Below are 16,471 nucleotides of genomic sequence, written 5' to 3' on the forward strand. Positions count from 1 at the left end.
CACGGCCCAGGGAGAGATAAGGGAGGCTGAGAAAGTGATCTCAGCCTGGGTAAAGGAAACAAAGGTCAGTGGGAAGTGGTGGCTTCATCCAGGGATCACTTTTCCAAAGGGCTTCCATGGAGGGCCCTGCTTATAGGCAGAGGAGGAAATGGGGCTCAGAGAAGTTGCGAGTTGCCCCAGGACACGCAGCTCAGTGTGGGAGATGGCTTGGCTTGGCTCCCCAAATGCCCAGTGTCCTAACTCCAAAATCTCCTCTTGGCTATTAAGGGACTAGTTCTGCAAGTGCTGTCACTCCCATTCCTCGTGGGAGCTGGGTTCAACTTCTTCAAGCAACTGGGAGCCACTTACAGCCTCCCAGGGGCCCTAGGAGAAGATCCCACAGCTCCCTCTGGTCCTGGAGCAGGCAGTCTCTTCACTTGCCCTCCCTGGGCTGTGGCGAACAAGGGAGGGAGGCCAAGCCTTCTCCATGGCAGTCCCATGTCGTCTCTTTTGGGATCCTGGGGACACAGGCTGGTTGGTCGTTCTGCTCATCTTGTGGGGGTGGGGAGCACAAGGGTGCTGTCCTCGCTCTTTTTTTTCAGGCAAGTCTCTGTTCACTTTGAGCCCATCTTCTTGCTGAGAGATGAAGGGGGTGAGGAGGGCCAGTGTCTAAAGTCACCTCCTCAATCACCCCTTGGCCCTGACAGTTGACGTCTCTGTCTTTGCTTGGGGCTTTGTTTGGTCCCAGCAGACTGAGGTGAATAGGAAGTTGGGGGCGACCATATGAGGTGATTTAAGGAGCTCCCCTGGCCCCTCTGAATCAGACACATGGGCTCCTGCATGGGGGGGCAGGGGAAGATGGGAGTGACAGGGTTTTTGCATGGGCCTCCTGGGGCTTTTTCGGAACACCTGCCTTTTGGAGCTGTGCCTGTCTCTACCCAGGGTGGTCTGTGTCCTCAGCCCACCTCCAGCTCCCTCCAAAGTGGCTGAACCTTTCTGTGGGAACTCTGCTGTGGTGCAGAGGGTCAGGGATCTCAGGTTTGGTTAAATCCCCTGCTGTCTCTTCAGCCTCCATAAGAGTGTCCTTTGCTCCCAGGCTTCTGGGCCCTGCCTGAGGACCCCAGGCCTTCTCTACCTCCTGATCAAGTGCCTTGCTCCCATGGTTGGGCAGGGACCCTCTTTCTGTCTTTGAATTCACTTTGCCTGCACAGGCTCACTTCCCAGAAGGCTCTGCCATTCTATGGTAGAGGCACAGGCTAGCCCCACTCTCACGCTGTCACCTGTGTCACCCACCCTGGACCTGTGAGGAACGGTGGGCCGTGGGCTGGGGGTGGGAAGGGAGCAGGCCTGGATGCTCCCTCTGGCAGCCCGTTGCTCAATGCTCCTTCTCCTACCACCTGCACAGCCCCAGGCCCTGCAGCCTTGGCTTACAACAGGGGCCTGGGACAAACCCCATAGAACAGAGCTCTATTGACAGTGGCCACTGGGGCTGGGTAGGAGGACAGCAAGGCAGCCACTGGGTGGTGGGGGTGGCCGTGGGAGCCCGTATCATCCTGTGCCAACCGAGGAGAGCCTGGGGGCAGGGGGAGAAGGTGGCATCCTGCCCCAGACAGTCTCAGCTCAGCCCCAGCTCTGGAGCACAGGTGATAACCAGGAGGGCCCCTCCCTCCTGCTGGGGGAGAGGGAACTCCCCGCGGCCCACAGGACCCCTCCCTCTTCCCCTGGGGTGATGGGGCAGGAGTGTCTGTGGAGCTGGGGAGCCAGCCCAGCTGGGAAAAGATAAAAAGCCCACGGTGGCCCAGCAGCTCACGGCACTCCCTTCCTGCCCTCTCGTCCTGCCCTCTGGCCTCTCTGCAGCTATGAGGTCCTCTGTCTCTCGGAAAACATACTCCACCAAAGGGGGCTTCAGCTCCAACTCTGCCAGTGGAGGGGGTGGGTCCCAGGCTCGCACCAGCTTCAGCTCAGTGACGGTGTCCCGGAACAGTGGCAGTGGTGGCGGGACCCACTGTGGCCCCAGCACAGGTGGCTTTGGCAGCCGAAGCCTCTATAACTTGGGGGGCCACAAGAGTATCTCTGTCAGTGTGGCCGGAGGGGCCTCCTTGGGGCGGGCTCTGGGGAGCTTTGGCTTTGGCAGCAGGGCATTTACAGGACAGGGGGCTGGCAGGCAGACGTTTGGGCCCGCCTGTCCTCCTGGGGGGATCCAGGAGGTCACCGTCAACCAGAGCCTGCTGACTCCCCTCCATGTGGAGATCGACCCCGAGATCCAGCGAGTGCGCACTCAGGAGCGGGAGCAGATCAAGACCCTCAACAACAAGTTCGCCTCCTTCATCGACAAGGTGAGCCAAGCAGGAAGGAGGAAGGGAGCTCTTGGGGAAAAAGCGGGACCTCTAAGAGAGGGTGGGCTGGGCCAGGGCTGCTGTAGCCCACTTGTACAAGGGTGGTGGTTGACAGAGCTCTGGAGCTCTCCCTGTCTGAGCCTGGGATGCCGAGACGTGGGTGGTTGGAGGCAACCTTCAGGTCTTCGCTGTGCCTGTGCGGGGGAGTCTCCAGTCTACTCATGAGTCCTGTTTGCCAAGCCCACCTTGCCTGTGTTGAAGCCTGTTCTACCACCATGATTAATACAATTGATTACATAGTAGCCTTACCTCATCATCAAAAAATGGACGGTCCTCATTGCTCCTCTTAGCCGGGTGGTCCGCATTGCCTTTTGTCATTTTACAGCTGGGGAAACAATGGCTCAGGAGTCGAAAGAGTTGTTCAAGGCTAAGGGCATGGAGCCCTGTTTGTTCCATTCTTTCAGGCTTGGAGGAGGCTTAAGGGCAAGATGTGATCAGAACACAGTTGTGTGTGGGTGGGGTCATAGAGGAAGGCTCCCCTTTGCTTCTCCTTTTTTTCCTCTCTGTTTGAGCGAAGAGGCTCAGGTTGGGGTGGACAATGAGGAGGGTGGTCGTCAGGTCACCAAGCTCTGAGGGTGTGGAGTTTGACCTGTTGCCCATAGGCATGTCCTGAACCCTGCCCTTGCTCCACATGGATGGGGGCAGCACTTGTGCTGGGCTTTCCTGGTCTGTTTTGCTGGCATTGTCCTCCTCGATCCTGAGCCAAGGCCGCGGGTCATGATGGGGAAGGTCTAGTAGACAAATGTCCCTTGGTTCAGTGATTTGTGTTTTTCCAAAGAACATGCACATCTCTTTTGTCCTGTGGTACCTACAGTGCTTCTATGAATAGTCAGAAATGGTGATATTGTGCCCATTTTTGAGATGAGAAAATTGAGGTCTAGAGAGCTCAAGTGATTTGCCTACGATGATACAAGGAGTTGGAGGCAGAGGCAGGACTGGAACCCAGGCCCCTGGACTCCGTGGTTCTTGGCACTAAGAGGTGTTACTGCTCACGATAGGCACACCTGCTGCGTGGTGCTCCTGGGCCATGTGACTGAGGCCCAGGTGCTGTGGAGGTAGGACCTGGAGAGACTGGATGACAGAATGTGAAGCAAGCCGTCTTGCCTGCCTCCTCACCCTCTCCCCTAGTGACTTTTGGTTTTCCTGTGGGACTGTCCCAGAGGCCAAATAAGCCAAAACCTTTCTCAGGCTTGCAGAATCACAGCCTGGGAGCTGGAGGTCTAAGAGATTGTCTTGGAACCCCAGCTGGGTCAAAAACTCCTGGGGGTCCTATTAAACCCACACCATAAGCTTCCTTCTGAGTCTACAGAGGAAGGGCCCATACATCGGTATTTTTTTAAAAAGTTTTTTTTTGGGAAAAAATGTGGAATTTACAGAAAAGTTGGAAGAGTAGTACAACGTACTCCTATATACTCTTTCACCCAGTTCACCAATTTTCTTATTTTTTCATTTAAAAAAAATTTTTTTTTGAGACAGGGTCTTGCTCTGTTTTCCAGACTGGAGTGTAGTGGTATAATCAAAGCTCACTGTAGCCTCCATCTCTTGGGCTCAAGTGATCCTCCCACCTCAGCCTCCTGAATAGCTGGGACTACTGGCGCATGCCACTACACCTGGCTAATTTTTAGTAGAGATTTTTAGTAGACTTGATTTTTAGTAGAGACAGTCTTGCTATGTTGCCCAGGCAGGTCTTGAACTCCTGAACTCAAGCACTCCTCCAGCTTCAGGCTCCCAAAGTGTGTGATTTTAAACAGTTGATTTATATTTTAAACAGTTGATTTTAATGCAGAATTAGGGGTCAGAAACATAGATCTAGTCCAGTTTACTCAGGACAAGTGAGAGAGGGAGACTCAGAGAGAAATGATTCAACCAAGGTTACCAACTAGTAAATTGGTACTGCTATTGAACTGGGCTTTTGTGCTTATTAACTTGTTAGAGGTCTTTCCATCGGATTGGACGTTCATTTCCAGCAATCTGTTCCCCTAAGGACCGCCTCCCCACAGCAAGGTGTAGGTGCGGCTGCAGTGTCCCTATGATGCCCTGGCCTAGGAGGGGAGGTGGCAATGGACCCCATCCTTGGCCCCTCTGGTGGCCGGAGGATGACGTCAGCCCGCCCTTTCTGCTCTGGCTCAGGTGCGGTTCCTGGAGCAGCAGAATAAGGTGCTGGAGACCAAGTGGGCACTGCTGCAGGAGCAGGGCCAGAACTTGGGTATCACCAGAAACAACTTGGAGCCCCTCTTTGAGGCCTACTTGGGCAGCATGCGGAGCACGCTGGACAGACTTCAGAGCGAGCGGGGGAGGCTGGACTCAGAGCTCAGGAATGTGCAGGACCTTGTGGAGGACTTCAAGAACAAGTGAGGAGAGCAGGCCAGGAGGGGCCATGTGGGAATGAGGAGGGGCAGTGGGAAACCTGCTGAGAGGGCCACCCCATTCCCAGGGTCCCAGGCCCACCTGGGGGACACACAGGCAGAGCTGGATCCCTCAGACACTCAGGTCCAGCACCTGCTGCCATCTGGAGAATTGGCAGGTTTGTTTGTAATTTTAAAAAGTCTTTAAAGTAGGGAGAAGAGTATAGTGAACCCCATGTTCCTGTCACCCAGCTTTAATCATTATCGGCTCATAGCCAATTTTTTACACCTCCCCACTTCCCTTCTTCTTGTGTAGTCTTTTTTGTTTTTTTAACTTTGCCTTTTTCTACGTGTTCTGACTCCCTTGTGGTCTTGAAGCAAATCCCAGACATCTTGTCATTTCATTCATTAATATTTTACAAGTTATATTCATATATCTGCATATATGAATGTAGTTCTTCTACATGACTCAATAAAACATACAGTGCCATAATCACACCTAATACATTTTGAAACAATAATTCCTCAATATAATTAAATATCCAGCCAGTTTTGAATTTCCAGTGGTCCCATACATGTCATAACTTTAAAAAATACGGCTTGTTTGACTCAAGCTCCAAATAAGGTTTATATATTATAATTGGTTGATATGTATATTTATAACTTTAAGGCACATTTAAAAATGACTTTTTGCATAAATCGACCATGGCAATTTCTAAACCTTAAAATCTCATCGAAAGTGGTTGGGGAGGAGTTAGCTGGTTTGAATGACACCGTGTTGTTGAAAGTGACGGTAAAGGTCAGCCACTGTTGACACATCTTCACTTGTCCCTCTAAAGCCTCCTAAGGGCTTGGATCCAAAGAGATGGCAGCTCTTGATTGCCATACTATTGCACAAGTTCTGTGCCTCTTTCCCTAAAATGGGGTGGGGAGAGGGAATGTTTGAATCAAGGTAGACCCCACATTTCTTCACTGGTTGGCTACATTAAAGAACTGCTCCCCAGAGGTGTTCTTGACCAGTGAGCGACCCATCAGGGCTTCTGTAAAGCTGAGTAGGTCCCATGTCTGAAAGGCAGAGCCAGGCTGAGCCTGGCCTGAGTCTCCCATGTGTAACAGGTACGAGGATGAAATCAACAAGCGCACTGCTGCGGAGAACGAGTTTGTGGTGCTCAAGAAGGTGAGCTGAGTGGGGTGGGGGAGGTGGTCCTTTGGCTGCCAGGGTACTGGGCTGATTTGGGAGGAGGTGACATCCCTGGGGGCTGAGGCTGTGTCTTGCTCTCTCATCCCCAGGATGTGGATGCAGCGTACATGGGCCGGATGGATTTGCATGGCAAAGTGGGCACCTTGACCCAGGAGATTGACTTCCTGCAGCAACTCTATGAAATGGTGAGGTGGCCAACGGTCTGGGAGAGTTTGCATACATTATAAACAGCACTGGGGGTTTTCAATGGAGTTCTGACTTGAATTCACCAGTGCAGCCTCATTGGTGGAAGATGAAACCTTGACACTTTTTTTTTTTTTTTTGGAGGTGGAGTTTTGCTCTGTTGCCCAAGCTGAAGTGTAGTGGCACAGTCTTGGCTCACTGCAGCCTCTGCCCCCAGGTTCAAGCGATTCTCCTGCTTCAGCCTCTGGAGTAGCTGGGACTACAGGTGCCTGCCACCACACCTGGCTAATTTTTGTATTTTTAGTAGAGATGGAGTTTCGCCATTTTGGCCAGGCTAGTCTTGAACTCCTGACCTCAGGTGATCCACCCGCCTCGGCCTCCCAAAGTGCTGGGATTACAGGCATGAGCCACCGCACACAGCCTAAAACCGTAACACTTTAATTAACATTAGCTTCCACGTATTAAGTGCTTTTGATGGGCTAGGCACTGGGGCAAGCTTTTAACATGATCTTCTCAATAACCTGATAATGCAGGTACTATTATTGTCTCCATTTTATAGTCAAGGACTCTGGGGCTCACAATTACTTGCTTGTGGTCACATAGCTAGGAAGAAGCATGCTAGAATTTGAATCTGGCTCTTGAACTCCAAAGTCTGACTCCTGTCACTGTTATATTGCCCTCTCCTGCCCAGTTTGTAATGGAGCAAGGGATGAGGGAGCAGGAATGGGCAGACAGGAGGGACTGGGATTCCAGATTGGAGTAGAAGGTGAGTAGTGGGTAGACTACAGAATCCAGGAAGGGTTCCAGGAGACAAGGGGGCTTTGGAGACTAGTGTGAGAGGGTTGAACTTAACATGAATTGACCACAGAATCATAGACTCTTAGGGTCCGCAGGACCTCAACACCAACCTTTCATCCAGTGCAAGAACACTTTCTATGATATCCCTGACATATCCCTGTCATATGTAACCTCTACTCAAATACTTCCCGTGGTAGGGAGCTCACTACTTTTTAGGGCAGGCATTGCCATTGTTGAACAACTTTATTGGAGCATGGACTTAGATCTCCTTCTCATGACTTCTGCCCTTGACTTTGCCCTCTGGGCTGCACATATCCAGTTGTCTTCCATGTGACTTATGCCTTTCACATGACAGCCCTTTAGAAGTCACGATGATGAGAGGATAAAAATCTGTGGCATGTGAGGAAGTTCAGGAAACAGGGCTCTTAGTAAAGTATTCAGAAGATAGAGGGATGGGGAGGGAGGTTCCAGATACAAACTTCTATTGATGCAGTCTAATAGTGCACTAGTTTATGTGTTGTTATAGAAGTCATTTCACAATGTTGGCTTCTTAGAACCCCTCCTGGACTTTTTCACATAAATCCTTTCAAATGAGACATGCATCTACTCTCCTCTAACTTCCTGTATTTGGGTAGCTGAATTTTGAAACTGAGTGGCATAGTTAAACATTCCCTTTCTTTCCTATGAAATGCCGTTGTGGTGTCATTCCAACATTTTGAGCTCTGTGGGCTCTGAGTAACTTGATTCTTTTATCCAATGTATTAGTGATGCATAGCTTTGTGTTATCTGCAGATGGGATAAACTTTCAGTGTAGGTATTTGACAGCATCTCGTGTAAATCATTGATACACATGTTAAGGCAATCAGGGCCCAAAACAAAGTCCTGTGGGTCTTCAGTGGTGATTTTCCATGGGACTGTTAACAGACTGTTCCATGTCTGTTAATCAATAATTTGGGGTTAAATAGCCTCAGCTACTTTAAAATCCCCTTAACAGTACTCTTACCTGGACCACATTTTTCTGTCTTCTTTCAAGAATGCTATGAAAGGCTTGGTCAAACATTGTCCATGGCAGACCTTTAGCAGTTTAATATAATCATGAAGGAAAATTAAATCCACTTGGTTCCACTTTTCCTTAGGGAACCCATGATGGCTTCATGCCTCCCACACACATTTAGGAATTCATTCTATGGGTCTGGAGGAGGTTGATGTCAGCCTTATTTGAAGAATTCCAAATCTCTCCTGTTTGAAAATCAGGCCATTTACTGTGTGTGGGGTTTTGGGGTCTCCTCCTCTCCATATCTCTCAAGGATGACCAGGGCATTCCTCCCCTTGGCAGTTCCTGGAGCCTCTGAGTGTGTGCTTTTCCGGCCTGGATCCCTGTGATCTCCAACAAGGCCAAGGCCTCTCACCTTCCCTGTCTTGGGTCCCCATTTCCTCTCAAGTATTTTTCTTGTGCTTTCCACTTTGATGACCAGTTTGTTCTTGATGGAAAAGTGGCAAATGACAAAGCAGCTGAGGGATTGGCCTTTCCTGGATCTTCTGTAGGGATCAGCCCAAAGGGACCTCCGTGTTATTTCTGCCTAGAGTTCATCTAGCAGCATCTGACCTCTGACTTTGGTGTTTCCCGGGCTTATCCTTGGCTGGACTGCTTGCCTTCCAGCATCTCTGCACGGCCTGTCTGGATGGAACTTGCTGGGAAGTGTTCTGGGCCGCCATGCTGAGTTTTTAGGTGCTTCCCCAGTTTCTACTTTGCCGGGGTCACTGATGGTCATTCATGGTCTGGGGCCTCCTTGTGGTCCCTTAGGTTCCATTCTCTCTCCCCTTCTTCTCTGATTGTTTAGGAATTGGCTTTTCTCTGGTCTAAGGCACATAGCTGGCACACTCAGCATTCCTTTCCATTGCTATGTCTTGTTTATTTAACAAACATTTACGGAATACCTTCCACATAGCAACAAAGACAAAGTCTCAGCTCTTGTGGGGCCAGGTTATCAGGTGATGAGAGCTGTGGGGGACAGGCACAGGTGCAAAGGCACATGGGGACGCCGTGGCTGACCCTTCCTGGAAGGGCTGCAGAAGCCTTCGAGGGAGATGACATCCAAGTTGGATCTTGATGGAGGGGCTAGACTTCTAGAGAAAGAGCAGGAAGGACTTCGCAGCCTGGGGCCCAGCCTGTGCAGTGTCACAGAGACGTGAAGGAGCATGGTGCTTGGGTACCAGTGAGTGGTGAGTGCCCACATCGAGTGTGTGGGCACAGTTAGGTGAGGAGGAGGCAAGGGAAGGAGAGGTAGAGACCAAGCCTGGGCCCTTTCCTGTCAGAGGTCCTCACAGCCTAGCAGTGCCTCAGTGGAGTGAGAACAAAGGCCAGCACTGTCATTCCCTTGTTGTCTCATGGGCTCAGTCAGTCACGGAACCAGCATGGCTCTCAGTAACCAATGCCATAGTCTGATTTTGGCCAAGCCAGATCCCACAGCAATCTGGGCAGTGAACCACTTATCACTGGGTGTCTCACAGGGCAGGAAGGCAGCCTCCATGGTGGCCTCTCTCTGGCCTGGGGTGTCTGCGGAACCCAGTTCCTCTTCTGGTTGTGCCACTTCTGCCCGCTGGCTCCCTTTACCCTTGCCTAGACGTCTCCACTATCTTTCCCCCTTAGAGTCCCTGGTGTCTAAGAAGACACACACCTTAGCGATTCACAGAGCTCTTTCTGCTCTGATTTCATGAGCTCCCTTTCATTGGAAAGCCTGACTTTTTCTTTTCTTTTCTTTTTTTTTTTGAGGCAGGGTCTCATTCTGTCACTCTAGCTGGAGGGCAGTGGCGCAATCACAGCTCACTATAGTCTCAACTTTCTGGGCTCAAGCGATCCTCCCACCTCAGCCTCCCAAGTAGCTGGGATTACAGGCGCACGTCACCATGCCTGGCTAATTTTTGTATTTTTTGTAGCAACAGGGTTCGCCATTTTTCCCAGGCTAGTCTCGAACTCCTGAGCTCAAGTGATCGGCCCACTTTGGCCTCCCAAAATACTGGGATTACAGGTGTGAGCCACTGCACCTGGCCAAGCCTGACCTTTCTATCCCCTTGGTCTAGCAAGACCATTGCATCACCTCATCCACTCTTGATGCTGTCCAGTGGAGAGTTTTTGCCTCCTTGTCTTAAAAGTTTCGGGTTGATTTTCTTTGGGACTATGCTCTGACATGGGGCTGCAGAGAGACTCTGAGTTGGGGAGGGCAGGGACAGGATGCTTCAAGATGATGCTGACAGTTCATCTTGGTGGGGGAGGAGACAAGGCAGCTGTGACAACACTATCTTATCTGTGACAAATAGGCCTTATGGGCACCTCCAATGGCCTTCAGAGAAGTCTGGGCAAGTAAGAATGCACTTAAATCAGCACATGCCATGGGTCATACATGGATCTTAAGCCCCACAAGCACCATAGGAAGAAAGTATGATCAGGCCATGGTACAGAAGAAGGAACTGAGGCATCGCAAGTCTTAGCTGGTACGTCAGCTACAGAGCCGGTGCACGTCAGGCTGGGGACTTGATCTCAGGCTTGTCTATCTCCAAAACTCATATCTTTCCAAAAACCACAAGTTTTTGTAGTGACTGGATTGATTGTGTCTCTAACCTCCTCATCCCACTTTTTGAAATACAATCTAATTTAACAATCTGCATCCACATCAGTAAGGATATTGGTTTTGCCTTTGGTATTTCTCTTTACCCCTTGTCTCTCTTTGTTCCTGCCTAGCTGTATTTTAGTCTATGTCCCCTCAGCTTCTGAAGTCAGACTCCTGGGGTTTGAAACTGAGCTCCTCACTTACTGGCTTGTGATCTGGGGCAAGTTACTTAATCTCTTTGTGCTACTGGAAAAGAGCATGTAATGAGTTAGTACCTGCCATGTGCCTAATGCAGAGCCTGAACCACAGTGATGCTCAGCGTCCGAGGGTTGTTACTATTATTTTATTATAATTCCCTGGGCTGCCACGAAGGGCCAGTGTTTGAGAAAGGATGGAGACAAGACCAGAATACGGGAGGTGTTGGGTTTTAGGGGGAAGGTTCTCCACCCATCAGGGAGCCTCTGAGGAGTACTGAGTGAATGAGTGATTTGTTTAGGGCATTCTACGGGCAGCCCAGAGCAGGAAGGCCCATGGGAGAGATGGAGGCAGAGCCCCACGTGGGACCAGTGATTCAGCTGGTCCCAAGGCCAGAACAGAGACCCTTGACTCCCCATCACCTAACCTGCCATTCACAGCATCCTGAAGCCTACTTCTGTGTGAAAGACGATAGTTCTAGAAACAGGAGGGCCCAAGAACATCATGACAGTCTACACCTTTCCATGTGCTCTAGAGGAAACCACTTGGGCTTTGTGGTGTAATTGACTGGCCCGAGGCTGGGTCCCACCCTGGACCTGGTGGCCTTAGATGCATCACTTCTCTCCAAACCTCTTTCCTCACATGTCCACGGTCAGGGCCACTGTGGATGGTGGTACAGCTGGTGATTTGGCTGGTGCTGGACGTGCTGCTTCCACCTGAAGGGGGGTCTTTCCCCAATTTGCATAAAGGCACTCTGTGAGCCTGCCATGGGCCTGTCTGTGAGCCTGCCATGGGCCTACCTGCCACACAGGGTGTTCTGAGGCCTAGAGGGGTTAGTGAATATGCTAGCACAGTGCCGGGCATCAGTGGTAGTGCAGGGAGTACACATTCTTTTTTCCCTCTCTAATCTTTTGGAAGCCTGCAAACCCACAAAAATTAATGAAGTCTGTAAAAATGGGAGCTTCATTTTACAGCTGGGGAGACTGAGGTCTTTCCAGTTGTGACTTTGCTCTAGGCTGGAGCCTGGACAAGAGCACAGGCCTCCTGATGCTACCTGTCTTTCACCCCCTGATGCTTCCTGGGGCCTGCAGCAGGGATGCTGGTGGCAGCTGTCTCTGTTTTTTCAGGAGCTGAGCCAAGTGCAGACCCACGTGTCTGACACCAATGTGGTGCTGTCCATGGATAACAACCGCAACCTGGACCTGGACAGCATCATCGCCGAGGTCAAGGCCCAATATGAGCTGATTGCCCAGAGGAGCCGGGCTGAGGCTGAGGCCTGGTACCAGACCAAGGTGAGAGGCATAGCTGGCTCAGGTGTGAAGCCTGGGGTCTGATCAGATCTTCTCCCATCATAAGAGTCTTCGGTCTCTGGGACTCTTGGAGTCCGGGGGGCCAGATATACTCAACCTGCATGGGGCCTCCAGCTGTGAGAGTGGGCTGGGGCCATTTGAAAGCTCACTGCCACTTCTTTGGTCCCCAGTATGAGGAGCTGCAGGTGACGGCTGGGAAGCATGGGGACAACCTGCGGGACACCAAGAACGAGATTGCTGAGCTCACCCGCACTATCCAGAGGCTGCAGGGGGAGGTAGATGCAGCCAAGAAGCAGGTGGGACTCTATCTGGGGGCTGGAGGGTCTGGCCTGGTGTTGGCAGGGCCTTCTCATTGTCATCCCGAGGGGCTAGGCCTGCTCTTCTCTTGATGGATACAATAGAATGCTAGGCCATTGATCACAGGCTCCTTTTACAGGGGGGAAACTGAGGCCCAGAGAGGGAAGAGGCTTGTCCAACGTCACACGGTATATGAGTGGTAGAGCAGGTGGGACAATCTTCTCCAAGAAGACTGATCCATCCCATCTCCAGGAGGTCAGAACAGGAGGTAGAGGGTTCAAGGGGCCAGGTCACAGATGCTGATGCTGACTCTATCTTGAGGATGGCTGAAAAGTGTGGGTTCTTCCATAGATTAGAATGAAGCACTTGGTTACTAATCAGGCTCTGTTATTTATTTCATCTCTTCTGAGGCATTGGACTGATCTGCAGTAGGAGGGATTGACGTTAGACTTCAGTGAGGACTTTCCCAGTGGCCTTACTTGATCCTGCTTGTGTAATAGCATCTCTTCAGACGAATACTTCTCTCTTCTTTCTTTCCCAGTTGTTTGGGGGCCAGGAGGTGGGAATCATGATGCCTTCATTGTTTGAAGGCAGAGAGATGAATGGGATGACCCCGGAGGGTGCTTTCAACACCTCTCCCCCCTGGGCAGTGTCAGCAGCTGCAGACGGCCATTGAGGAAGCGGAGCAGCGTGGGGAGCTGGCGCTCAAGGATGCTCAGAAGAAGCTTGGGGATCTGGATGTGGCCCTGCACCAGGCCAAGGAGGACCTGGCACGGCTGCTGCGTGACTACCAGGAGCTGATGAATGTCAAGCTGGCCCTGGACGTGGAGATTGCCACCTACCGCAAGCTGCTGGAGAGCGAGGAGAGCAGGTGGTGGCCCCTCCTGCCCGATCCAGAGAGCTGCTCAGGCCTGCCCTGGGGGAGAGCCCGAGGAGTCTGCTCTGGGGTCAAGAGGGAGAGGGAGGAACCAGGGAGCAAGATCCTGACTCACGCCGGGGGAAAATGTGTTTGTGCCCACTGCCTCTGTCACTCCTCTCCTTGGCTGGCACAACTCTTGTTAATCCTTATTGTGGCTGACAGCCCAGTAGGAATGGAACTTCCTCTTCTATCACCAGATTCCACCAGCAGTGGAAGCTTTGGAAAAAAAAATCCACCATTTCTGTCCTTAGGAAAGGCATGAAATAGAGAGAAAGTGGGCAGAAACTAGGCAGCTCTGTCTGGTCGTGGGCTTGTTGCCATTGGGGCAGGGATGCTGTCCGTAGCCCACATGGGGAGACAGGAAAGAAAAGGGGAGGATGGGAGTTGGCACAGCCTACTGGTGACTCTGCCTTCTCTGCAGCACCGGGTTTTGGACCTGGGCACAGCCCTATACACATACTTCTCACGTTTCCTGGTCTTGTCATCAGGATCCACTGAGTTGATCCAATGTAAAGGCAGAGGGAAGGAGAGGGTTTTCCTGTGGGCACCAGGGACCACTGACTGCTCTCCCGGCCTTTCTGTGTCCCCTAGGATGTCTGGAGAATGTCCCAGTGCAGTCAGCATTTGTGAGTATTTACTCCCTGCTTCCTGCTCCACCCCTGGCCAGGCCCCAGAACTCTGCTCAGTTTATGCAACCTGTCCTTGTCCTAAAGCATGCTCTCCTCCATTCGAGCTCCTGGAGACAGGTTCAGAGGGTCCTAGTACTGGGCTTCTCTATCCATTTCCCATAGCTCTGCTGCCTGATTTTGTTCTGATTCTCCACTGATTTCTGGGTGTCCCCCAGCCCTCTCCTGGCACAGCCACCCTGACTAATCCAGACCCTTTGCTTTGCAGCTGTGACTGGCAACTCCACCACTGTGTGCGGAGGTGGCATCTCCCTGGGTGGGAATGGGGGGGCCACCAAGGCTGGATTCAGCACAAATGTGGGCTACAGCACCGTCAAGGGAGGGCTAGTCTCTGGGGGAACCTCCATCCTGCGGAAGACCACCACGGTCAAGACGTCCAGCCGGAGGTATTAGCTGCTGAGCCCTGCAAGGGCCCCTGCAATCCTCTCCCTGCCCTCCTCACCCCACCTCTGCTGCCCTTTCCAGTCACTTCTCAGGAGCAGGAATAGCCAGGGGACTATTCATACCAGACCCAGGGTGTTTTCATACCAGACTATTTGCATCTTGGAAAGCACTCAAATCTACTCAGGTTTTTTTCTCGGTCCTGCAATAGGGTGGGAGGGGAGGTTAAAGTTGCCAGCTTGGCTTGAGTGATGTGCTTGGGTGACTTGGGGGTGATCTTTTGACCACTGAGAGGAGGCTGAATTTCCCAAGCCATTTGGAGAGAGAGAAATTGAGAGTGGTCCCCAAAGGCCCTTCAACCTCCCCAGTGCCCCATCAGACCCACCCTCTCCCTGAATCTACCCACACCTGCCTTCCCTATCTGTGTCTCAATAAATGGTACAACTACAGCTAGCTGTCTGTGGCTGCAGTCTGTCCTGCCTGGGGAACTGAAATTGTGTCCGTTGATTAATGTCCTGATGCCTGACACAGCAACAATCACACACTCACTACGTCCCAATCGCCATGCTTACTTAGGTACATTAGTTTGATACCATCGCCACTCCAGGGCTGTACATGGCTCACAAGAGGAGACCAAGGCTCAGAGGGAATATGTACGCTGCTCAAGGCCAGACCTGGCTGAGTGGCTGCCTATTACCCAGCCACCCCCGGTGCCTGTTCGGCCTCCCACTAACTCTGTAGGGGCAGATGGCATGCTTTGTTCAGTGGAGAGATCTTAGGCTTCATAACTAGGCAACTTGGGTTTAAATCCAAGTTCCGCCACTTACTAGCTGTGTGACCTCGGTCAAGCTACCTAACCTCTCTGAGCCTTAGTTTCCTTCTTTGTAAAAGTGGGTTGTGATAAGAACATGTGTAAAACATCTGGCTTATAGATGCCCTTACTGGAATCGGGTTTCTTTGCTTCCCCACTCCCTGACTTCTGGATTCCCTGCTCATCCTCTTGGCCTCAGTGATGTCTGTCTCAGCCCCCACATCCAGTTGGCAAGGAAAATCCACATTTAATTGGATTTTGTGGTTTACAAATACATTACTTTGCCTGTGACCATCACCACAGCTCTGGGTTCAGCAGTGGGCACGTGGTGTTCCAGTTTACAGGTTAGGCGATTCACGCTCACAGAAGTGAACTCTCATGCTGTGGTCGTCCTGCTGGTTAGAGGCGGGTCAGTAGTGTCCAGGGCTGCAATTTCAAGCCCCCTGTCCCATGACCCTGGAAGCTACTTCCGTCCTACTCCTGCCTCCATCACTTGCTGAATCTTACTGCTGCTTCCTCCGTGTGTCTCCTGGTATCGCCTCCTTTCCTCTTCATCTCCAGGGTTCTCTACTCTGAGCCTGGACCCCACTCTTCAAGCTATATCCAAGTGATTCCCCAATTGGCGGGCCTCTCAGCCCTGCAACTTTCAGGCCCTCCCCACCCTGCTACCAAACCAGTCGGCCCGACCCGAGGCTGTCACCACACTGCTCCCTTCCTTGGCAACGTTAGTGCTGCCAACCCCTTAGGGCTCCTGGCTATTGCTGGGATGCAACCCTCACTCTTCAGGCCTGATCACCCCGTCCTCCTCAGAGGAGCCCCGAAGAGTCCTGATAAAGCTTCCTCCAGGGCTGTGGAAGGCCAGCAGAGGGATTTTCAGCCAAACCCTAACCTGCAGCTTAGGAACACAAAGGCCTAGCGGTTTAGGGTCAGCTCTGCCTCACCAGCCTGGGTGGTCTCTAGCTTCCCTTCTCAGACAGATGGAGTATAGCCCACCCCATGTACAACACTTTGAGGAATACTTGCTAATGCTCATTGAGTGCCAACTGTGTGCCAGCACTGCTGTCAAGCCTTTAACTGATTATCTTCACAGCAGCCTGTAATACAAATACTATTATCATCCTAATTTTGTCTATAAGGAAAATAAGGCAGAGTGGTTAAGTAACTTGCCTAAGGTCACACAGCTAGTAAGTAGCAGAGCTGGGTGTGGAATCCAAGCAATCTGGTTCCATAACCCAAGCTCTTAACCACCAGGTTATTTTGCTTATATAGAAAAAGGAATAGAGAGGAGGGGGTGCTGGAGCTAGAAGGGGCATTGGATGCAATCGACTCCAAACTTTTTATTTCGTAGATAAGAAAACAGGT

General features: G+C 51.5%; 1 protein-coding gene across 1 annotated transcript; it reads left to right on the top strand.

Annotated features, from left to right (window-relative positions):
• Positions 1 to 1,809: 1,809 nt before the first annotated feature.
• KRT79 (keratin 79) lies at positions 1,810 to 14,744 on the top strand. Its single transcript, XM_017861418.1, has 9 exons — positions 1,810 to 2,315; positions 4,506 to 4,726; positions 5,837 to 5,897; positions 6,011 to 6,106; positions 11,833 to 11,997; positions 12,186 to 12,311; positions 12,963 to 13,183; positions 13,823 to 13,857; positions 14,126 to 14,744. The coding sequence occupies exons 1-9, from the start codon at positions 1,839 to 1,841 to the stop codon at positions 14,308 to 14,310; spliced, it is 1,587 nt and encodes a 528-aa protein (XP_017716907.1). The 5' UTR covers positions 1,810 to 1,838; the 3' UTR covers positions 14,311 to 14,744.
• Positions 14,745 to 16,471: the final 1,727 nt, after the last annotated feature.

The sequence above is a fragment of the Rhinopithecus bieti genome, unplaced genomic scaffold (genome assembly GCF_001698545.2).
Source record: "Rhinopithecus bieti isolate Rb0 unplaced genomic scaffold, ASM169854v2 scaffold_56806, whole genome shotgun sequence".
Classification (NCBI taxonomy): domain Eukaryota; kingdom Metazoa; phylum Chordata; class Mammalia; order Primates; family Cercopithecidae; genus Rhinopithecus; species Rhinopithecus bieti.

Bases quoted from the DNA above. Each gene is read 5' to 3' on its own strand.
- KRT79 (XM_017861418.1), top strand. From the start codon at position 1,839: ATGAGGTCCTCTGTCTCTCGGAAAACATACTCCACCAAAGGGGGCTTC. The intron at 2,316-4,505 runs GTGAGCCAAGCA...GCTCTGGCTCAG, and splicing joins TCGCCTCCTTCATCGACAAG to GTGCGGTTCCTGGAGCAGCA. The intron at 12,312-12,962 runs GTGGGACTCTAT...CCCCCTGGGCAG, and splicing joins TAGATGCAGCCAAGAAGCAG to TGTCAGCAGCTGCAGACGGC.